Here is a 17,500-nt window from a genome sequence, read left to right on the forward strand (position 1 = left end):
GATCCCTAGCTTTATTGACAGCTATTTACGGGTTAAGGATTCCTAACTTTATTGGCAAGCTAAGAGCTGTTACCTACATCAGCTCATTTGAAAGCATTTTTATTGTTATGAGACATACTAGTAGGAAACAGGATGAAGTTGGAGCCATCTGTGGGCCAGCATTTTCATTTGATCAACTGACTTTATCTTGTTGACATCATTATGCTGTACGAATGTGTTCCATACTCTAGTCATCCTGGGTACGTATGATCTCAGATGGAGTGATGTTCTGGAGAAGGGTACAGCCAGAGTGAAGTTGATGCTTTCTGCCCGTCTTGTGGCATAAAAGCTTGTTTCACGCTGTCCTCGAAGTGGATCCAAGTGTGGTATTTTGACAATATTGGCCTTGTACATAACAGTAAGGCCACCCACATCCCTCCTATGTTGAAGGCTCTGCTGAAATGACAGATCTATCCAGGATGGGTCCAGGCGAGAGATGAGACGTCTTGCTCTGTTCTCTACTCTGTCCAGCACTCGCAGATGAGAGGGGGGGCAGGCAAACCAAGAAAGTGGAGCATACTCAAGGTGCGAGCGTACTTGTGCCTCGTACAGGATCTTGCAACCCTACTGTCAAGCAGATGGGATACGGCGAAGTGCTGTAAGCTTCCTGGCTGCCTTGTTTGCAAGATTTACAACATGGTTCTTCATGGTTAGTTTTGAGTCAAATTTCACCCCAAGGATATCAACTTCTTCTCCAGGTGCCAACATCCTCCCATTCATCCTTACTACTGCACCAGCATTACCATCATGGTGCCTAGAGACGATCATCATTTGCGTTTTCACAGGTGCAAATGTTAATTGCCATCTATTTCCCCAAGCTGATATAGCTCTCAGCTGGTGATTGATGTAGCTTAGAGCAGCTGGCATTTCTTCTCTTGGATAAGTGAATGTCAGTGTACAGTCGTCTGCATATGCATGTGATTCTGGGATGAGATGAAGAAGGTCGTTGAAGTAGACATTCCATAACAATGGACCCAGCACGCCTTCTTGTGGAACACTTGCCCCAATAGGATGTCTTGCTGATTCCGTTCCATTGAGAACTACACTTAGAGATCTACCATGAAGGTAATCACTGAGGAGACATAGCATAGAGCCTGCAATTCCCAGTGCTTGAAGTTTTGCTAAGAGGCCCTGGTGCCACACCCGGTCGAAAGCGCCAGCAATGTCTCTCTCTCTCTCTCTCTCTCTCTCTCTCTCTCTCTCTCTCTCTGTCTGTGTCTGTGTCTCTCTCTCTCTCTCTCTCTCTCTCTCTCTCTCTCTCTCTCTCTCTCTCTCTCTCTCTCTGTCTGTGTCTGTGTCTCTCTCTCTCCCTCTCTCCATCTCCCTCTCTCCATCTCCCTCTCTCCATCTCCCTCTCTCCATCTCCCTCTCTCCGTCTCCCTCTCTCCATCTCTCTCTCTCTCCATCTCTCTCTCTCTCTCCATCTCTCTCTCTCTCCATCTCTCTCTCTCTCCATCTCTCTCTCTCTCTCATCTCTCGCTCCTCTCTCTCTCTCTCCATCTCTCTCTCTCTCCATCTCTCTCTCTCATCTCTCTCTCTCTCCATCTCTCTCTCCATCTCTCTCTCTCTCTCTCTCTCTCTCTCTCTCTCTCTCTCTCTCTTCTCTCTCTCTCTCTCTCTCTCTCTCTCTCTCTCTCTCTCTGTCTGTGTCTCTCTCTCTCTCTCTCTCTCTTCTCTCTCTCTCTCTATCTATCTATATATATATATATATATATATATATATATATATATATATATATATATATATACATATATATATATATATTTTATATATATATATATATATATATATATGTACATATATTAGTTTTGCAATGTACAATTACATTTGTAGGAGCAGCATCTCTAAGCATTTGTCTTATTGCTCACCAAACTTTTTACATTGCATCTTCTCTTGCACCTTTCTCATATTAAGGACGACGAACTGGAAAACAAGGTCAGAATAATTGTTACAAACTTTCTCATCCCATATTCTGAAGTGCTTGTAAATGTAACCAGTTATTCAAGAAATACTTATAATTTGTATATTTTGAGGGATTTTCTGTAAAACTGTTTTCTTGATAGGTGCTTTTCTGCACCTAGTGCACACCCGGAGTGAGTCATGCCTCAGTCACTTCTAAACTCTTCCCATGGAATGAAAAGAATTGATAAGGGGCCTTACTAATTTCCTGTAGGTAGAATGTTGCATGATGATGATGATGATAGTGGTGGTGGTGGTGGTGGTGGTGGATTGATCCTGCAGCTAGCAGACTACTGCTGGGGTACTTGTGAGAGAGGTAGGCACCTACAGTATGTGTGAGTGGCACATAGGTCTGGCCTGGGATGACAACTCTTCAAAACAAGACAAGTGAGAGAGGGTCCAGAGCAGCAGTAACCTCTCCATCACACACCTCAGAAGAATTTGATAAAGGTATTACTTTCAGGAAAAAAAAAAAAAAAAAGAGGAGGCCCTGGGAGAAGATCCCATGAACCAGAGATGGAGGATAGGCATAGTGCCAGGTAAGTGGCACCTGGCAGGAGAGCCAAAAGATGAGGGATGGCTGCTAATGAGAGTGTAGTGCCAAAACCAGGTACTTGCAGTAGCCGAAGACCTGGGCACATACAGGAGATTTATGAAGTACCTTGTACACCAAGCAGGAGAGAGGAAAAAAAAAAAGAAAGTAGTCAAGGAAGAGCCTACAATCCCAGAGCAGCAGCCAGCAAACCAGGAACAATCATTGAGGAAACTGACACAAGGAGCAGAGGAGAGAAGATTCAACACTTAAGAGGACCAAGGTGCAGGGCACAATATTGGTGAAAAGATACTTCAGTGATCACTTCATGAACAACATTGAAGAAATGATAAGGCTACAGAAAGGGCACTAAATATGTAGAGGACAAGGCCAAAGTACAAGGGAACCCTGAATCACCAGTGACAACATAGGAATGCCAGGTAACTATGCCTGAACCAGTGCTGATGAATGGTATTGTAAAATGGTCTTGAGGTGTGTAATGGACACTACTGGGACCTGAGAGATGACTAGATATGAATGGTGCATGACTTTCCAGGTGGGCCCTCTTGGACTCCTTAACAGAAATAAAACAGTGAGGGCTCTTCCTGTTTATTTACATTATGTAACATAATTGTAAATAATCTATTATTGAAATTATATTTCTGGTAAGTTATGAAAAATTAATAATTTATATCATTGCTTCAGAGTATGGGGTATTAGTGCAAATAATGTCTTTTATTCCAGTAATGGAACTATAAAAATATTTTTTTGTTATAATTATGTGTTTTACCATTTCCACAAATTGTAGAGGCTGATTTCTCATATATGGTATTCTTCAATTTTTATATCAAAAGTAAAGTTGAATCACCAAACTTGGAGACTTTCAAATTCTTGTACAGTGCATCGATTATCCAGCATTTTATTAAGGCATCTCTAGTGAATATCTTTGATGCATCATGGTGCCCAGTTTGTTTTCTATTAAGACATGATCACCAAATTAAAAACCAAAGATATTATTTCACTCTTAATGCCCTCAGTGAATTTCCCATAACAATCTCTCCTTTCATGACATTCTTTATTGTGAATACCAAAGCTAATGAGGTTAGAGAAAAACCATACTGGTATATAAATGTACAGTAGGGCCCCACATTATGGCGTTTTGCTTTATGGCGTTCCGCTAATATGGACATTTCAAATTATGTCCAAAACTCGCTATACGGCTCCCCCACCTGACTTTCTAATACAGTCATCATGCCCCACCCAGTTTGTTTACATTCTCCATGGGCTCCGTGAGCTCCGTGAGGACCATGTCTCTTCATTATGCCTGGAAATTTTACGAAATTTCAGGTGATTAAAGAAGTTATTTTATATTTTATATTTTTTATTTTTTTTTTTAACACATCGGCTGATTCCCACCAAGGCAGGGTGGCTCGAAAAAGAAAAACTTTCATCATCATTCACTCCATCACAGTCTTGCCAGAAGGGTGTTTTACACTACAGTTATAAAACTGCAACATTAACACCCCTTCTTCTGAGTGTAGACACTGTACTTCCCATTTCCAGGACTCAAGTCCGGCCTGCCGGTTTCCCTGAATCCCTTCATCATTGTTACTTTGCTCACACTCCAACAGCACGTCAAGTATTAAAAACAATTTGTCTCCATTCACTCCTATCAAATACGTTCATGCACGCTTGCTGGAAGTCCAAGCCCCTTGCACACAAAACCTCCTTTACCCCCTCCCTCCAACCCTTCCTAGGCTGACCCCTACCCTGCCTTCCTTCCGCTACAGATTTATACTCTCTCGAAGTCATTCTGTTTTGTTCCATTTTCTCTACATGTCCGAACCACCTCAACAACCCCTCCTCAGCCCTCTGGATAATAGTTTTGGTAATCCCACTCCTCCTAATTTCCAAACTACGAATTCTCTTCGTTATATTCACACCACACATTGCCCTCAGACATGACATCGCCACTGCCTCCAGCCTTCTCCTCGTTGCAACATTCATCACCCATGCTTCACACCCATACAAGAGTTTTGGTGCAACTATACTCTCATACATTCCCCTTTTTGCTTCCACGGACAAAGTTCTTTGTCCCCACAGACTCCTTAGTGCACCACTTACCCTTTTCCCCTCATCAGTTCTGTGATTCACCTCATCCTTCATAGACCCATCTGCTGACACGTCCACTCCTAAATATCTGAATACATTCACCTCCTCCTTACTGTCTCCCTCCAATCTGATATCCAGTCTTTCATCACCTAATCTTTTTGTTATCCTCATAACCTCACTCTTTCCTATATTCACTCTTAATTTTTTTCTTTTACATACCCTACCAAATTCATCCACCAACCTCTGCAACTTCTCTTCAGAATCTCCCAAAAGCACAGTGTCATCAGCAAAGATCAACTCTGACAACTCCCACTTTGTGTTTGATTCTTTATCTTTTAACTCCACACCTCTTGCTAAGACCCTAGCATACACTTCTCTTACAACCCCGTGTATAAATATATTGAACAACCACAGTGACATCACACATCCTTGTCTAAGGCCTACTTTTACTGGGACATAATCTCCCTTTCTCCTACATACTCTAACCTGAGCCTCGCTATCCTCATAAAAACTCTTCAGTGCTTTCAGTAACCTACCTCTTATACCATACACCTGCATCATCTGCCACATTGCCCCCCTATCCACCCTGTCATATGCCTTTTCTAAATCCATAAATGCCACAAAAACCTCTTTAGCCTTATCTAAATACTGTTCACCTATATGTTTCTCTGTAAACACTTGGTCTGCAGACCCCATACCTTTGCTAAAGCCTCCTTGTTCATCTGCTATCCTACTCTCTGTCTTACTCTTAATTCTTTCAATAATAACTCTACCATACACTTTACCAGGTATACTCAACAGACTTATTCCCCTATAATTTTTGCACTCTCTTTTATCCCCTTTGCCTTTACAGTACAGCCCCACTTATATGGCAGGTTAGGTTCCAGGCTACCGCCGTAAACCGGAAATCGCCGTAAAGTGGAACACCCTTTTTTTCCCCTTATAAATGAATACAAATACTATATATTAAGTTAGCAATAGAACTAGGCATCAAAAAACAATAAAAAAGTACAATACACACACAGTGCACTCATTACTTACCTTAAAATATTTATAGTCTTAATCTAGGGTGAGACAAGTAGTATTTATTGTAAGAAATCAAGTGTGATATGTATGGTAGTCAGCTGGGCTACCATACCAGGCCACCCCACCTACACATAATATTCTATTACATTTACGTATCCCAGAGCGATAAAATTCATATACAGTTTACTGATTACTTACCTTAAAATGTTTGTAGTCTTAATCTAGGGTGAGATAAGTAGCATTTATTGTAAGAAATCAAGTGCGGTATGTATGGTAGTCAGCCGGGCTACCATACCAGGCCAACCCACCCACACATATATTCTATGATATTTAAGCATCCCAGAGCGATAAAATGTATATACAGTTCACTTATTACTTACCTTAAAATATTTGTAATCTTAATGTAGGGTCAGGAGTAAGTAAATGAGATAAAATGAATAAATGAGAGAGAGAAAGAATGAGTGCAGGCGCAGAGTTATGTAAACAAACCAGGCGAAGGTAAGTTTTGTAAACAAAGTGTACATGTCTGGTTTGTGTACAGGTTGTCTCTACATTGATACGGTAGAATAAATAAAGAAGAACACTCCCATTCTCACGTAGCATCATTTTGAGAAGAAATGACGCTCTGAGTGAAGGCAATGGAAATAAGTCACTCTGACTTTTTTGGGTTATCCTAGGTTCTCTACACATATGCTGTTATGTATGATAATCTATGTAACTGTATTTGTGTATACCTGAATAAACTTACATACATACGAAAGGAATAATTTTCTACAGTTAGCCCCAGTAACACATTTTCTCTTATGTTAGAATAGAGAAAATGTTATTCTTGCCATCACTTGTACAAGTTATCTGGCTACCACATCTCATATTTGTTTATTTATTCTCTTGTAGGGTGTATTTATCATCTTTATATGTTATGTATCATGTTTATTATATAGTTTTGAAAAAATATCATGGATGGATTAATGAAAATGTGTATATTAACGTAATATACGACATTTAATGAGACTCGGTGATTATTATTACAGTGGACCCCCGCATAACGATATTAATCCTTTCCTGAGAGCTCATTGTTATGCGAAATTATCGTTATGCGAATGAATTTTCCCCATAAGAAATAATGGAAATCAAATTAATCAGTGCAAGACACCCAAAAGTATGAAAAAAATTTTTTACCACATGAAATATACATTTTCCTACACACAAAGAGAAGGATACATGCACAATAGTAGAGTAGTACATGCACAGTATATATTGTGCATGTACTACTCTACTAAATGAAGAATAAATGACACTTACCTTTATTGAAGATGCAGCAATGACTGATGAGACACTGTGTCCTGGGAGTGCCTTTTCCTCCTGAGTACTGTAGGTCCTGTTTGGCATTTTCTTCCAGAACAGGCCTTATCACACTGTGTATGCCACTACGATTCTTAAATCTCTCAAACCAACCTTTGCTGGCTTTAAATTCACCAATATGAGCACTAGTTCCAGGCATTTTTCCCTGTTCACCTGGGTGTTAGTCGACTGGTGTGGGTTGCATCCTGGGAGACAAGATTAATGACCCCAATGGAAATAAGTTAGACAGTCTTCGATGACACTGACTTTTTTGGGTTATCCTGGGTGGCTAACCCTCTGGGGTTAATTGTTTCTTGGTATTCTCAATAAGCCACACCAACAATGGTGCTACAGCAGCAGCAGCAGCAGCTGACAGTGCTACAGCAGCAGCAGCTGACAGTGCTACAGCAGCAGCTGACAGTGCTACAGCAGCAGCTGACGGTGCTACAGCAGCAGCAGACGGTGCTACAGCAGCAGCAGATGGTGCTACAGCAGCAGCATACGGTACTACAGCAGCAGCAGCAGCTGATGGTGGTACAGCAGCAGCAGCAGACGGTGCTACAGCAGCAGCAGACGGTACTACAGCAGCAGCAGCAGCTGACAGTGCTACAGCAGCAGCAGCAGCAGCAGCAGCAGCTGACAGTGCAGCAGCAGCTGACAGTGCTACAGCAGCAGCTGACAGTGCTACAGCAGCAGCAGACAGTGCTACAGCAGCAGCAGACAGTGCTATAGCAGCAGCAGACGGTACTACAGCAGCAGCAGCAGCAGCTGACGGTGGTACAGCAGCAGCAGCTGACGGTGCTACAGCAGCAGCAGCTGATGGTGCTACAGCAGCAGCAGCAGCTGACGGTGCTACAGCAGCAGCAGCAGCTGATGGTGCTACAGCAGCAGCAGCAGCTGACGGTGCTACAGCAGCAGCAGCATCAGCAGTTGACCATGGTACCACAGTATTTCGATAATATTTCTCACCCCTTTTTACCACAGGGTTGTCACTAGAAGCTTTCTTGGGGCCCATGGTCACTTATTTTGCAGATAAAATCACCAAAAACGCTGTAATAATACGAAATGTTCCGATTGTATGCTTGGATGTTACCGCCTAGGCTGGCTTGTAAACAATGCCACCGGCGAAACATGTGAGGCTGGCTCAGGCCGCACATTAGACGCGTCTCGGACGAATAGCGCTGAGCGGGTTTTTTAGCGGTATGCGAGGCAAAATTTTAGCGATAAAATGTATCGGTATGCGGATTTAACGTTATGTGATGCCAACGGTATGCGGGGGTCCACTGTATTATTATTATTATTATTATTATTATTATTATTATTATTATTATCTTTTTTATTATCACACTGGCCGATTCCCACCAAGGCAGGGTGGCCCGAAAAAGAAAAACTTTCACCATCATTCACTCCATCACTGTCCTGCCAGAAGGGTGCTTTACACTACAGTTTTTAAACTGCAACATTAACACCCCTCCTTCAGAGTGCAGGCACTGTACTTCCCATCTCCAGGACTCAAGTCCGGCCTGCCGGTTTCCCTGAATCCCTTCATAAATGTTACTTTGCTCACACTCCAACAGCACGTCAAGTATTAAAAACCATTTGTCTCCATTCACTCCTGTCAAACACGCTCACGCATGCCTGCTGGAAGTCCAAGCCCCTCGCACACAAAACCTCCTTCACCCCCTCCCTCCAACCTTTCCTAGGCCGACCCCTACCCCGCCTTCCTTCCACTACAGACTGATACACTCTTGAAGTCATTCTGTTTTGCTCCATTCTCTCTACATGTCCGAACCACCTCAACAACCCTTCCTCAGCCCTCTGGACAACAGTTTTGGTAATCCCGCACCTCCTCCTAACTTCCAAACTACGAATTCTCTGCATTATATTCACACCACACATTGCCCTCAGACATGACATCTCCACTGCCTCCAGCCTTCTCCTCGCTGCAACATTCATCACCCACGCTTCACACCCATATAAGAGCGTTGATAAAACTATACTCTCATACATTCCCCTCTTTGCCTCCAAGGACAAAGTTCTTTGTCTCCACAGACTCCTAAGTGCACCACTCACTCTTTTTCCCTCATCAATTCTATGATTCACCTCATCTTTCATAGACCCATCCGCTGACACGTCCACTCCCAAATATCTGAATACGTTCACCTCCTCCATACTCTCTCCCTCCAATCTGATATCCAATCTTTCATCACATAATCTTTTTGTTATCCTCATAACCTTACTCTTTCCTGTATTCACCTTTAATTTTCTTCTTTTGCATACCCTACCAAATTCATCCACCAATCTCTGCAACTTCTCTTCAGAATCTCCCAAGAGCACAGTGTCATCAGCAAAGAGCAGCTGTGACAACTCCCACTTTGTGTGTTATTCTTTATCTTTTAACTCCACGCCTCTTGCCAAGACCCTCGCATTTACTTCTCTTACAACCCCATCTATAAATATATTAAACAACCACGGTGACATCACACATCCTTGTCTAAGGCCTACTTTTACTGGGAAAAAATTTCCCTCTTTCCTACATACTCTAACTTGAGCCTCACTATCCTCGTAAAAACTCTTCACTGCTTTCAGTAACCTACCTCCTACACCATACACTTGCAACATCTGCCACATTGCCCCCCTATCCACCCTGTCATATGCCTTTTCCAAATCCATAAATGCCACAAAGACCTCTTTAGCCTTATCTAAATACTGTTCACTTATATGTTTCACTGTAAACACCTGGTCCACACACCCCCCTACCTTTCCTAAAGCCTCCTTGTTCATCTGCTATCCTATTCTCCGTCTTACTCTTAATTCTTTCAATTATAACTCTACCATACACTTTACCAGGTATACTCAACAGACTTATCCCCCTATAATTTTTGCACCCTCTTTTATCCCCTTTGCCTTTATACAAAGGAACTATGCATGCTCTCTGCCAATCCCTAGGTACCTTACCCTCTTCCATACATTTATTAAATAATTGCACCAACCACTCCAAAACTATATCCCCACCTGCTTTTAACATTTCTATCTTTATCCCATCAATCCCGGCTGCCTTACCCCCTTTCATTTTACCTACTGCCTCACGAACTTCCCCCACACTCACAACTGGCTCTTCCTCACTCCTACAAGATGTTATTCCTCCTTGCCCTATACACGAAATCACAGCTTCCCTATCTTCATCAACATTTAACAATTCCTCAAAATATTCCCTCCATCTTCCCAATACCTCTAACTCTCCATTTAATAACTCTCCTCTGCTATTTTTAACTGACAAATCCATTTGTTCTCTAGGCTTTCTTAACTTGTTAATCTCACTCCAAAACTTTTTCTTATTTTCAACAAAATTTGTTGATAACATCTCACCCACTCTCTCATTTGCTCTCTTTTTATATTGCTTCACCACTCTCTTAACCTCTCTCTTTTTCTCCATATACTCTTCCCTTCTTGCATCACTTCTACTTTGTAAAAACTTCTCATATGCTAACTTTTTCTCCTTTACTACTCTCTTTACATCATCATTCCACCAATCGCTCCTCTTCCCTCCTGCACCCACTTTCCTGTAACCACAAACTTCTGCTGAACACTCTAACACTACATTTTTAAACCTACCCCATACCTCTTCGACCCCATTGCCTATGCTCTCATTAGCCCATCTATCCTCCAATAGCTGTTTATATCTTACCCTAACTGCCTCCTCTTTTAGTTTATAAACCTTCACCTCTCTCTTCCCTGATGCTTCTATTCTCCTTGTATCCCATCTACCTTTTACTCTCAGTGTAGCTACAACTAGAAAGTGATCTGATATATCTGTGGCCCCTCTATAAACATGTACATCCTGAAGTCTACTCAACAGTCTTTTATCTACCAATACATAATCCAACAAACTACTGTCATTTCGCCCTACATCATATCTTGTATACTTATTTATCCTCTTTTTCTTAAAATATGTATTACTTATAACTAAACCCCTTTCTATACAAAGTTCAATCAAAGGGCTCCCATTATCATTTACACCTGGCACCCCAAACTTACCTACCACACCCTCTCTAAAAGTTTCTCCTACTTTAGCATTCAGGTCCCCTACCACAATTACTCTCTCACTTGGTTCAAAGGCTCCTATACATTCACTTAACATCTCCCAAAATCTCTCTCTCTCCTCTGCATTCCTCTCTTCTCCAGGTGCTTACACGCTTATTATGACCCACTTCTCGCATCCAACCTTCACTTTAATCCACATAATTCTTGAATTTACACATTCATATTCTCTTTTCTCCTTCCATAACTGATCATTTAACATTACTGCTACCCCTTCCTTTGCTCTAACTCTCTCAGATACTCCAGATTTAATCCCATTTATTTCCCCTTACTGAAACTCTCCTACCCCCTTCAGCTTTGTTTCGCTTAGGGCCAGGACATCCAACTTCTTTTCATTCATAACATCAGCAATCATCTGTTCCTTGTCATCCGCACTACATCCACGCACATTTAAGCATCCCAGTTTTATAAAGTTTTTCTTCTTCTCTTTTTTAGTAAATGTCTACAGGAGAAGGGGTTACTAGCCCATTGCTCCTGGCATTTTAGTCGCCTCATACGACACGCATGGCTTACGGAGGAAAGATTCTTTTCCACTTCCCCATGGACAATAGAAGAAATAAAGAAGAACAAGAGGTATTTAGAAAAAGGAGAAAAACCTAGATGTATGTATATATATATGCATGTGTGTGTCTGTGAAGTGTGACCAAAGTGTAAGTAGGAGTAGCAAGATATCCCTGTTACCTAGCGTGTTTATGAGACAGAATAAGAAACCAGCAATCCTACCATCATGCAAAACAGTTACAGGTTTTTGTTTCACAGTCATCTGGCAGGACGGTAGTACTTCCCTGGGTGGTTGCTGTCTACCAACCTATTACCTATACTCATATTTATGTTTATATATTCTACTGAGGGGTGTATTTATCATATTTTGTATGTTATGCATCGTGTTTATTATATAATTTTGAAAAAATATCATTGATGGATTAATGAAAATGTGTATATTAACATAATATATGACATTTAAATGAGACTCAGTGATTATTATCATCATTACTAATATGACATCTTGAGACATAAGACACTGATTTTAATGAGTACCTGCATGCCAGCACAGTATGTAAGTTTATTTAGGTACATGTATACATAAGTTTAATTATCAGAGTACATGTATATATAAAATATGAAATAAATTTTAAAAACACTTGAAATTTTGGAGTTTCCAGACATAATGGAGAGACTTAGTGCTTACGGATCTCACAGAGAATGTAAACAAACAGGGTGGGGCGCTGTGACCATATTAAAAAGTCAGGTGGGGGAGCCGTATAATGAGTTTTGGTCATAATTTGAAATGACCATATTAGCAGAATGCCGTAAAGCGAAACGCCATAAAGCGGGGCCCTACTGTATTCGAAGGAACTATGTATGCTCTCTGCCAATCCCTAGGTACCTTACCCTCTTCCATACATTTATTAAATAATAGGAATGTTAGGGAACTTCTAGACGTTAGGGAACTTCAGGAGGATTTAAACAAACTATATTCTTGGTGAGAAAAGTGGCAGATGCAGTTCAATGTAGATAAATGCAAGGTTCTGAAGCTCGGGAGTGTCCATAACCCTAGCACTTATAAGTTAAATGATGTACAACTTAGCCATACAGATTGCGAAAAGGACTTGGGGGTTATGGTGAGCAGCAACCTTAAACCAAGACAGCATTGCATAAGCGTACGTAATAAGGCTAATAGATTATTGGGATTTATATCAAGAAGTGTAAGCAACAGAAGTCCAGAGGTCATACTGCAGCTTTATACATCATTAGTAAGGCCTCACCTAGATTATGCAGCTCAATTCTGGTCTCCATATTACAGAATGGACATAAATTCGTTAGAAAACATTCAGCGTAGGATGACTAAATTAATACATAGCATTAGAAATCTTCCTTATGAAGAAAGATTGAAGACTCTTAAGTTACATTCACTTGTTAGACGAAGAATGAGGGGAGACCTGATCGAAGTGTATAAGTGGAAGATGGGTATTAATAAAGGGGATATTAATAAGGTCTTGAGGATATCTCTCCAAGAGAGAACCCGCAGTAATGGATTTAAATTAGATAAGTTTAGATTTAGAAAGGACACAGGAAAGTATTGGTTTGGAAATAGGGTAGTTGATGAGTGGAACAGTCTACCTAGTTGGGTTATTGAGGCTAGGACTTTGAGTAGTTTCAAATTTAGGTTGGATAAGTACATGAGTGGGAGGGGTTGGATTTGAGTGGGACTTGCACATCAGAGCTTATTTCTTGGGTGGCATTGAAAATTGGGTTGGTCAAATGTTTTGTTAGTGGGATGAATTGTAAAGGACCTGCCTAGTATGGGCCAACAGGCCTGCTACAGTGTTCCTCCTTTCTTATGTTCTTAATAGCACCAGGCACTCCAAAACTATATCCCCTCTTGCTTTTAATATTTCTATCTTTATCCCATCAATCCCAGCTGCCTTACCCCCTTTCATTCTACCCACTTCCTCATGAACCTCCCACACACTCACAACCGGCTCTTCCTCACTCCTGCAAGATGTTATTCCTCCTTGCCCTATACACGAAATCACAACCTCCCTATCTTCATCAACGTTTAACAATTCCTCAAAATATTCCCTCCATCTTCCCGATAACTGTAACTCTTCATTTAATAACTCTCCTCTCCTATTTTTAACTGTCAAATCCATTTGTTCTCTAGGCTTCCTCAACTTATTGATCTCACTCCAAAACTTTTTCTTATATTCAACAAAATTTGTTGATAGCATCTCACCCACTCTCTCATTTGCTCTCTTTTTACATTGCTTCACCACTCTCTTAACCTCTCTTTTTCTCTCCATGTACTCTTCCCTCCTTGTATCACTTCTACTTTGTAAAAATCTCTCATTTGCTAACTTTTTCTCCCTTACTACTCTCTTTACATCATCATTCCATCAGTCGCTCTTCTCCCCTCCCGCACCCACTTTCCTGTAACCACAAACTTCTGCTGAAAGGTCTAACGCTACATTCTTATACCTACCCCATACATCTTCGACCCCATTGCCTATACTCTCACTAGCCCATCAATCCTCCAATAGGATTGCATATGCATGTGCTTGCCTGTGTAGTGTGATCTATGTGTAAGTAGAAGTAGCAAGATATACCTGTTATCCAGCATGTTTATGAGACAGCAAAGAGTCACCAGCAATCCTACCATCGTGTAAAACAGTTACAGGTTTCTGTTTCACAGTCACCTGGCAGGACGGTAGTACCTTCCTGGGTGGTTGCTGTCTACCAGCCTACTACTCTGATAATTATACTTATATATACCTGTACCTAAATATATTTACACACTGTGCTGGCATGCAGGTACACATTAAAGTCGGTAAGAGTGCCTTATGTCTCGAGATGCCTATTAGTAATGATGATGATAAAAATAATCATTGATAAATTAGACACATGTGCAACTCTTGGGTATCTTTATTGAGGAAACGTTTCGCCACACAGTGGCTTCATCAGTCCATACAAAGGAGAATCTTGAAGAACAGGAGGAGAATGAGGTAATCAGTCCCTCAACCTTGAGTCGATGTGGTCAGTCCATCAATCTATTCAAGATTGATGGACTGACCACATCGACTGATTACCTCATTCTCCTCCTGTTCTTCAAGATTCTCCTTTGTATGGACTGATGAAGCCACTGTGTGGCGAAACGTTTCCTCAATAAAGATACCCAAGAGTTGCACATGTGTCTAATTTATCAACATGTCGGTTCTCTGAACCATCATCTACAAACAATAATCATTGAGTCGCATTATATGTCGTATATTACATTAGTATGCACATTTTCATTAATCCATCTATATTTTTTCAGAATTATATAATAAACACAATACATAACATATAAACATGATAAATACACCCCACAGTAGAATAAATTAACATAAATATGAGAAGTGGTATCCAGACGACGTGTACGAGTGACTGCTAGAATAATGTTTTCTCTAGTCCAGTGTCAGAAAAAATGTGTATACGGTGGAACCTCAAATATCGAACTTCCTTTGGTCCAGAAGGCTGTTCGAGTGCCTTTACCGAATGAATTTATTCCCATCAGGAATAATGTAAATTAGATTAGTCCATTTCAGACCCTCAAAAATACACTTATAAAAGCACTTACAAAAATACACTTACATGATTGTTTGTGTTGGGAGCAGTTCGATTTTTGAGGTTCCACTGTACTATAATATTACTGGGGGTAACTGTAGAAAATTATCCTTTCATATGCCTTCGCTCAGAGTGTTATTTCTTCTAAAAGTGGTGTTAACCCTTAAACGGTCCAAACATATACAAACGTTCTCTCGCGTAGCACCCAAACGTATATATACATGTACTTTTCATTTTTTATTCATTCAACATTGGTGTGATAGTCCTGAGTAGCCTAGACTTGAGAGAATGGGTGTGCACACTCAGTGTGTGCCATATGAAAACAATTGGGGCTGCCTGGGTACCACATGCTCTTTTTTTTTTTCTATAAAAAAAAAATTCTCAAAATATTTGGGGAACTTCGCAGGTGAACGTATATATGCATTTGGACTGTTTAAGGGCTAAATAAGAATGAGAGTGTTGCTCTTTATTTTTTCTACTGTATCAACATGGAGACAACTTGTACACAAACCAGACACATACGCCTCGCTTGTTTACAAACCTCATGTATGCCTGGTTTGTTCACGTAACACTGCGCCTGTCCTCTCTCTCTCTCCCCCTCCCTCCCTCTCTCTCCCTCCCTCTCTCTCCCTCCCTCCCTCCCTCCCTCCTCCCTCCCTCCTCCCTCCCCTCCCTCCCTCCTCTCCCTCCTCCCTCTCTCCTCCCTCCCTCCTCCCTCCTCTCTCCTCCCTCCCTCTCCCTCCCCTCTCCTCCCTCCCTCCCTCCCTCCTCCCTCCCTCTCCTCCCTCTCTCCTCTCTCTCTCCCTCCCTCCCCTCTCCCCTCCCCTCTCCCTCCCTCCTCTCCCTCCCTCCCTCCCTCCCTCCTCTCCTCCCCTCCCTCTCCCTCCCTCCCTCCCTCCCTCCCTCCCTCCCTCCCTCCCTCCCTCCCCTCCCTCCCTCCCTCTCTCCGTCCCTCCCTCTCTCCCCTCCCTCCCTCCCTCCCTCCTCCTCCCTCTCTCCTCTCCCTCCTCTCCCTCCCTCTCCCTCCTCTCTCCTCTCCCTCCCTCTCCTCCCTCCTCCCTCCCCTCTCCCTCCTCTCCTCCCTCCCTCTCCCTCCCCTCCTCTCCTCCCTCTCCTCCCTCCCTCTCTCCTCCCTCCTCTCCCTCCTCCCTCTCCCTCCCTCTCTCCCTCCCCTCCCTCTCCCTCCCTCCCTCCCCTCCCTCCCTCCCTCCCTCCTCTCCCTCCCTCTCCCTCCCTCTCTCCCTCCCTCCCTCTCCCTCCCTCCCCTCCCTCCCTCCCTCCCTCTCCTCCCTCTCCCTCCTCCCTCCTCCCTCCTCCCTCTCCTCCCTCCTCTCCCTCCCCTCTCTCCCTCCCTCTCCCTCCTCCTCTCCTCCCTCCCTCTCCCCCCTCCCTCTCTCCCTCCTCTCTCTCCCTCTCCCTCCCTCTCCTCCTCCTCCCTCTCTCCCTCTCTCTCTCTCTCTCTCCCTCCCTCTCTCTCCCTCTCTCTCTCCCTCTCTCTCTCTCTCTCTCTCTCTCCCTCTCTCTCTCCCTCTCCCTCTCTCTCTCTCTCTCCCTCTCTCTCTCTCTCTCTCTCTCTCTCTCTCTCTCTCTCTCTCTCTCTCTCTCTCTCTCTCTCTCTCTCTCTCTCTCTCTCTCTCTCTCTCTCTCTCTCTCTCTCTCATAGTAAGAAGTATAAAAAGTAAAATTCTTCAGGTTGTTCTTCAAATCTATACATGTGTATCTTTGGTTAGGTCTCATTTAGATTATGCTGCGCAGTTTTGGTCACCGTATTACATAATGGATATAAATACTCTGGAAAACATACAAAGGAGGATGACAAAATTGATCCCATGTATCAGAAATCTTCCCTATGAGGATAGACTGAGGCCCTGAATCTGCACTCTCTAGAAAGGCATAGAATTAGGGGGGATATGATTGAGGTGTATAAATGGAAAACAGGAATTAATACTGGGGATGTAAATAGCGTGCTAAAAATATCTAACATAGACAGGACTCTCAGTAATAGTTTTAAATTGGAAAAATTCAAGTTCAGAATGGATATAGGAATGCACTGGTTTGGTAATAGAGTTGTGAATGAGTGGAACAAACTCCCAGGTACCGTCCTAGAAGCTAAGACGTTGTGTAGTTTTAAAAATAAGTTGGATAAATACATGAGTGGGTGTGAGTAGATGTGAGTTGGACCTGACTAGCTTGTGTTACTAGGCCAGATGCTGTGCTCCTCCCTTAAGTGACATGTCTGACCTGACTAGGTCAAGGCATTGGCTTAAGCTGGTGGGAGAATTGGA

The 17,500-nt window shown here is 42.3% G+C and overlaps 1 protein-coding gene across 5 annotated transcripts in view; it reads left to right on the forward strand.

Moving 5' to 3' along the window:
• LOC128691434 (intersectin-1) overlaps positions 1-17,500 on the forward strand; it is a 203,797-nt gene that overhangs the window by 133,591 nt on the left and 52,706 nt on the right. The window contains exon 4 of one of the 5 annotated variants that reach the window (XM_070091691.1): positions 1,955-1,975. The exons of the other annotated variants lie outside the window; for them this stretch is intronic. Within the exon in view, the coding sequence (XP_069947792.1) occupies positions 1,955-1,975 (21 nt within the window). The remainder of the gene's footprint in view (positions 1-1,954; positions 1,976-17,500) is intronic. 5 annotated transcript variants of the gene reach the window in all.

This window comes from Cherax quadricarinatus, chromosome 36 (assembly GCF_038502225.1).
Source record: "Cherax quadricarinatus isolate ZL_2023a chromosome 36, ASM3850222v1, whole genome shotgun sequence".
NCBI classification, from domain to species: Eukaryota; Metazoa; Arthropoda; class Malacostraca; order Decapoda; family Parastacidae; genus Cherax; species Cherax quadricarinatus.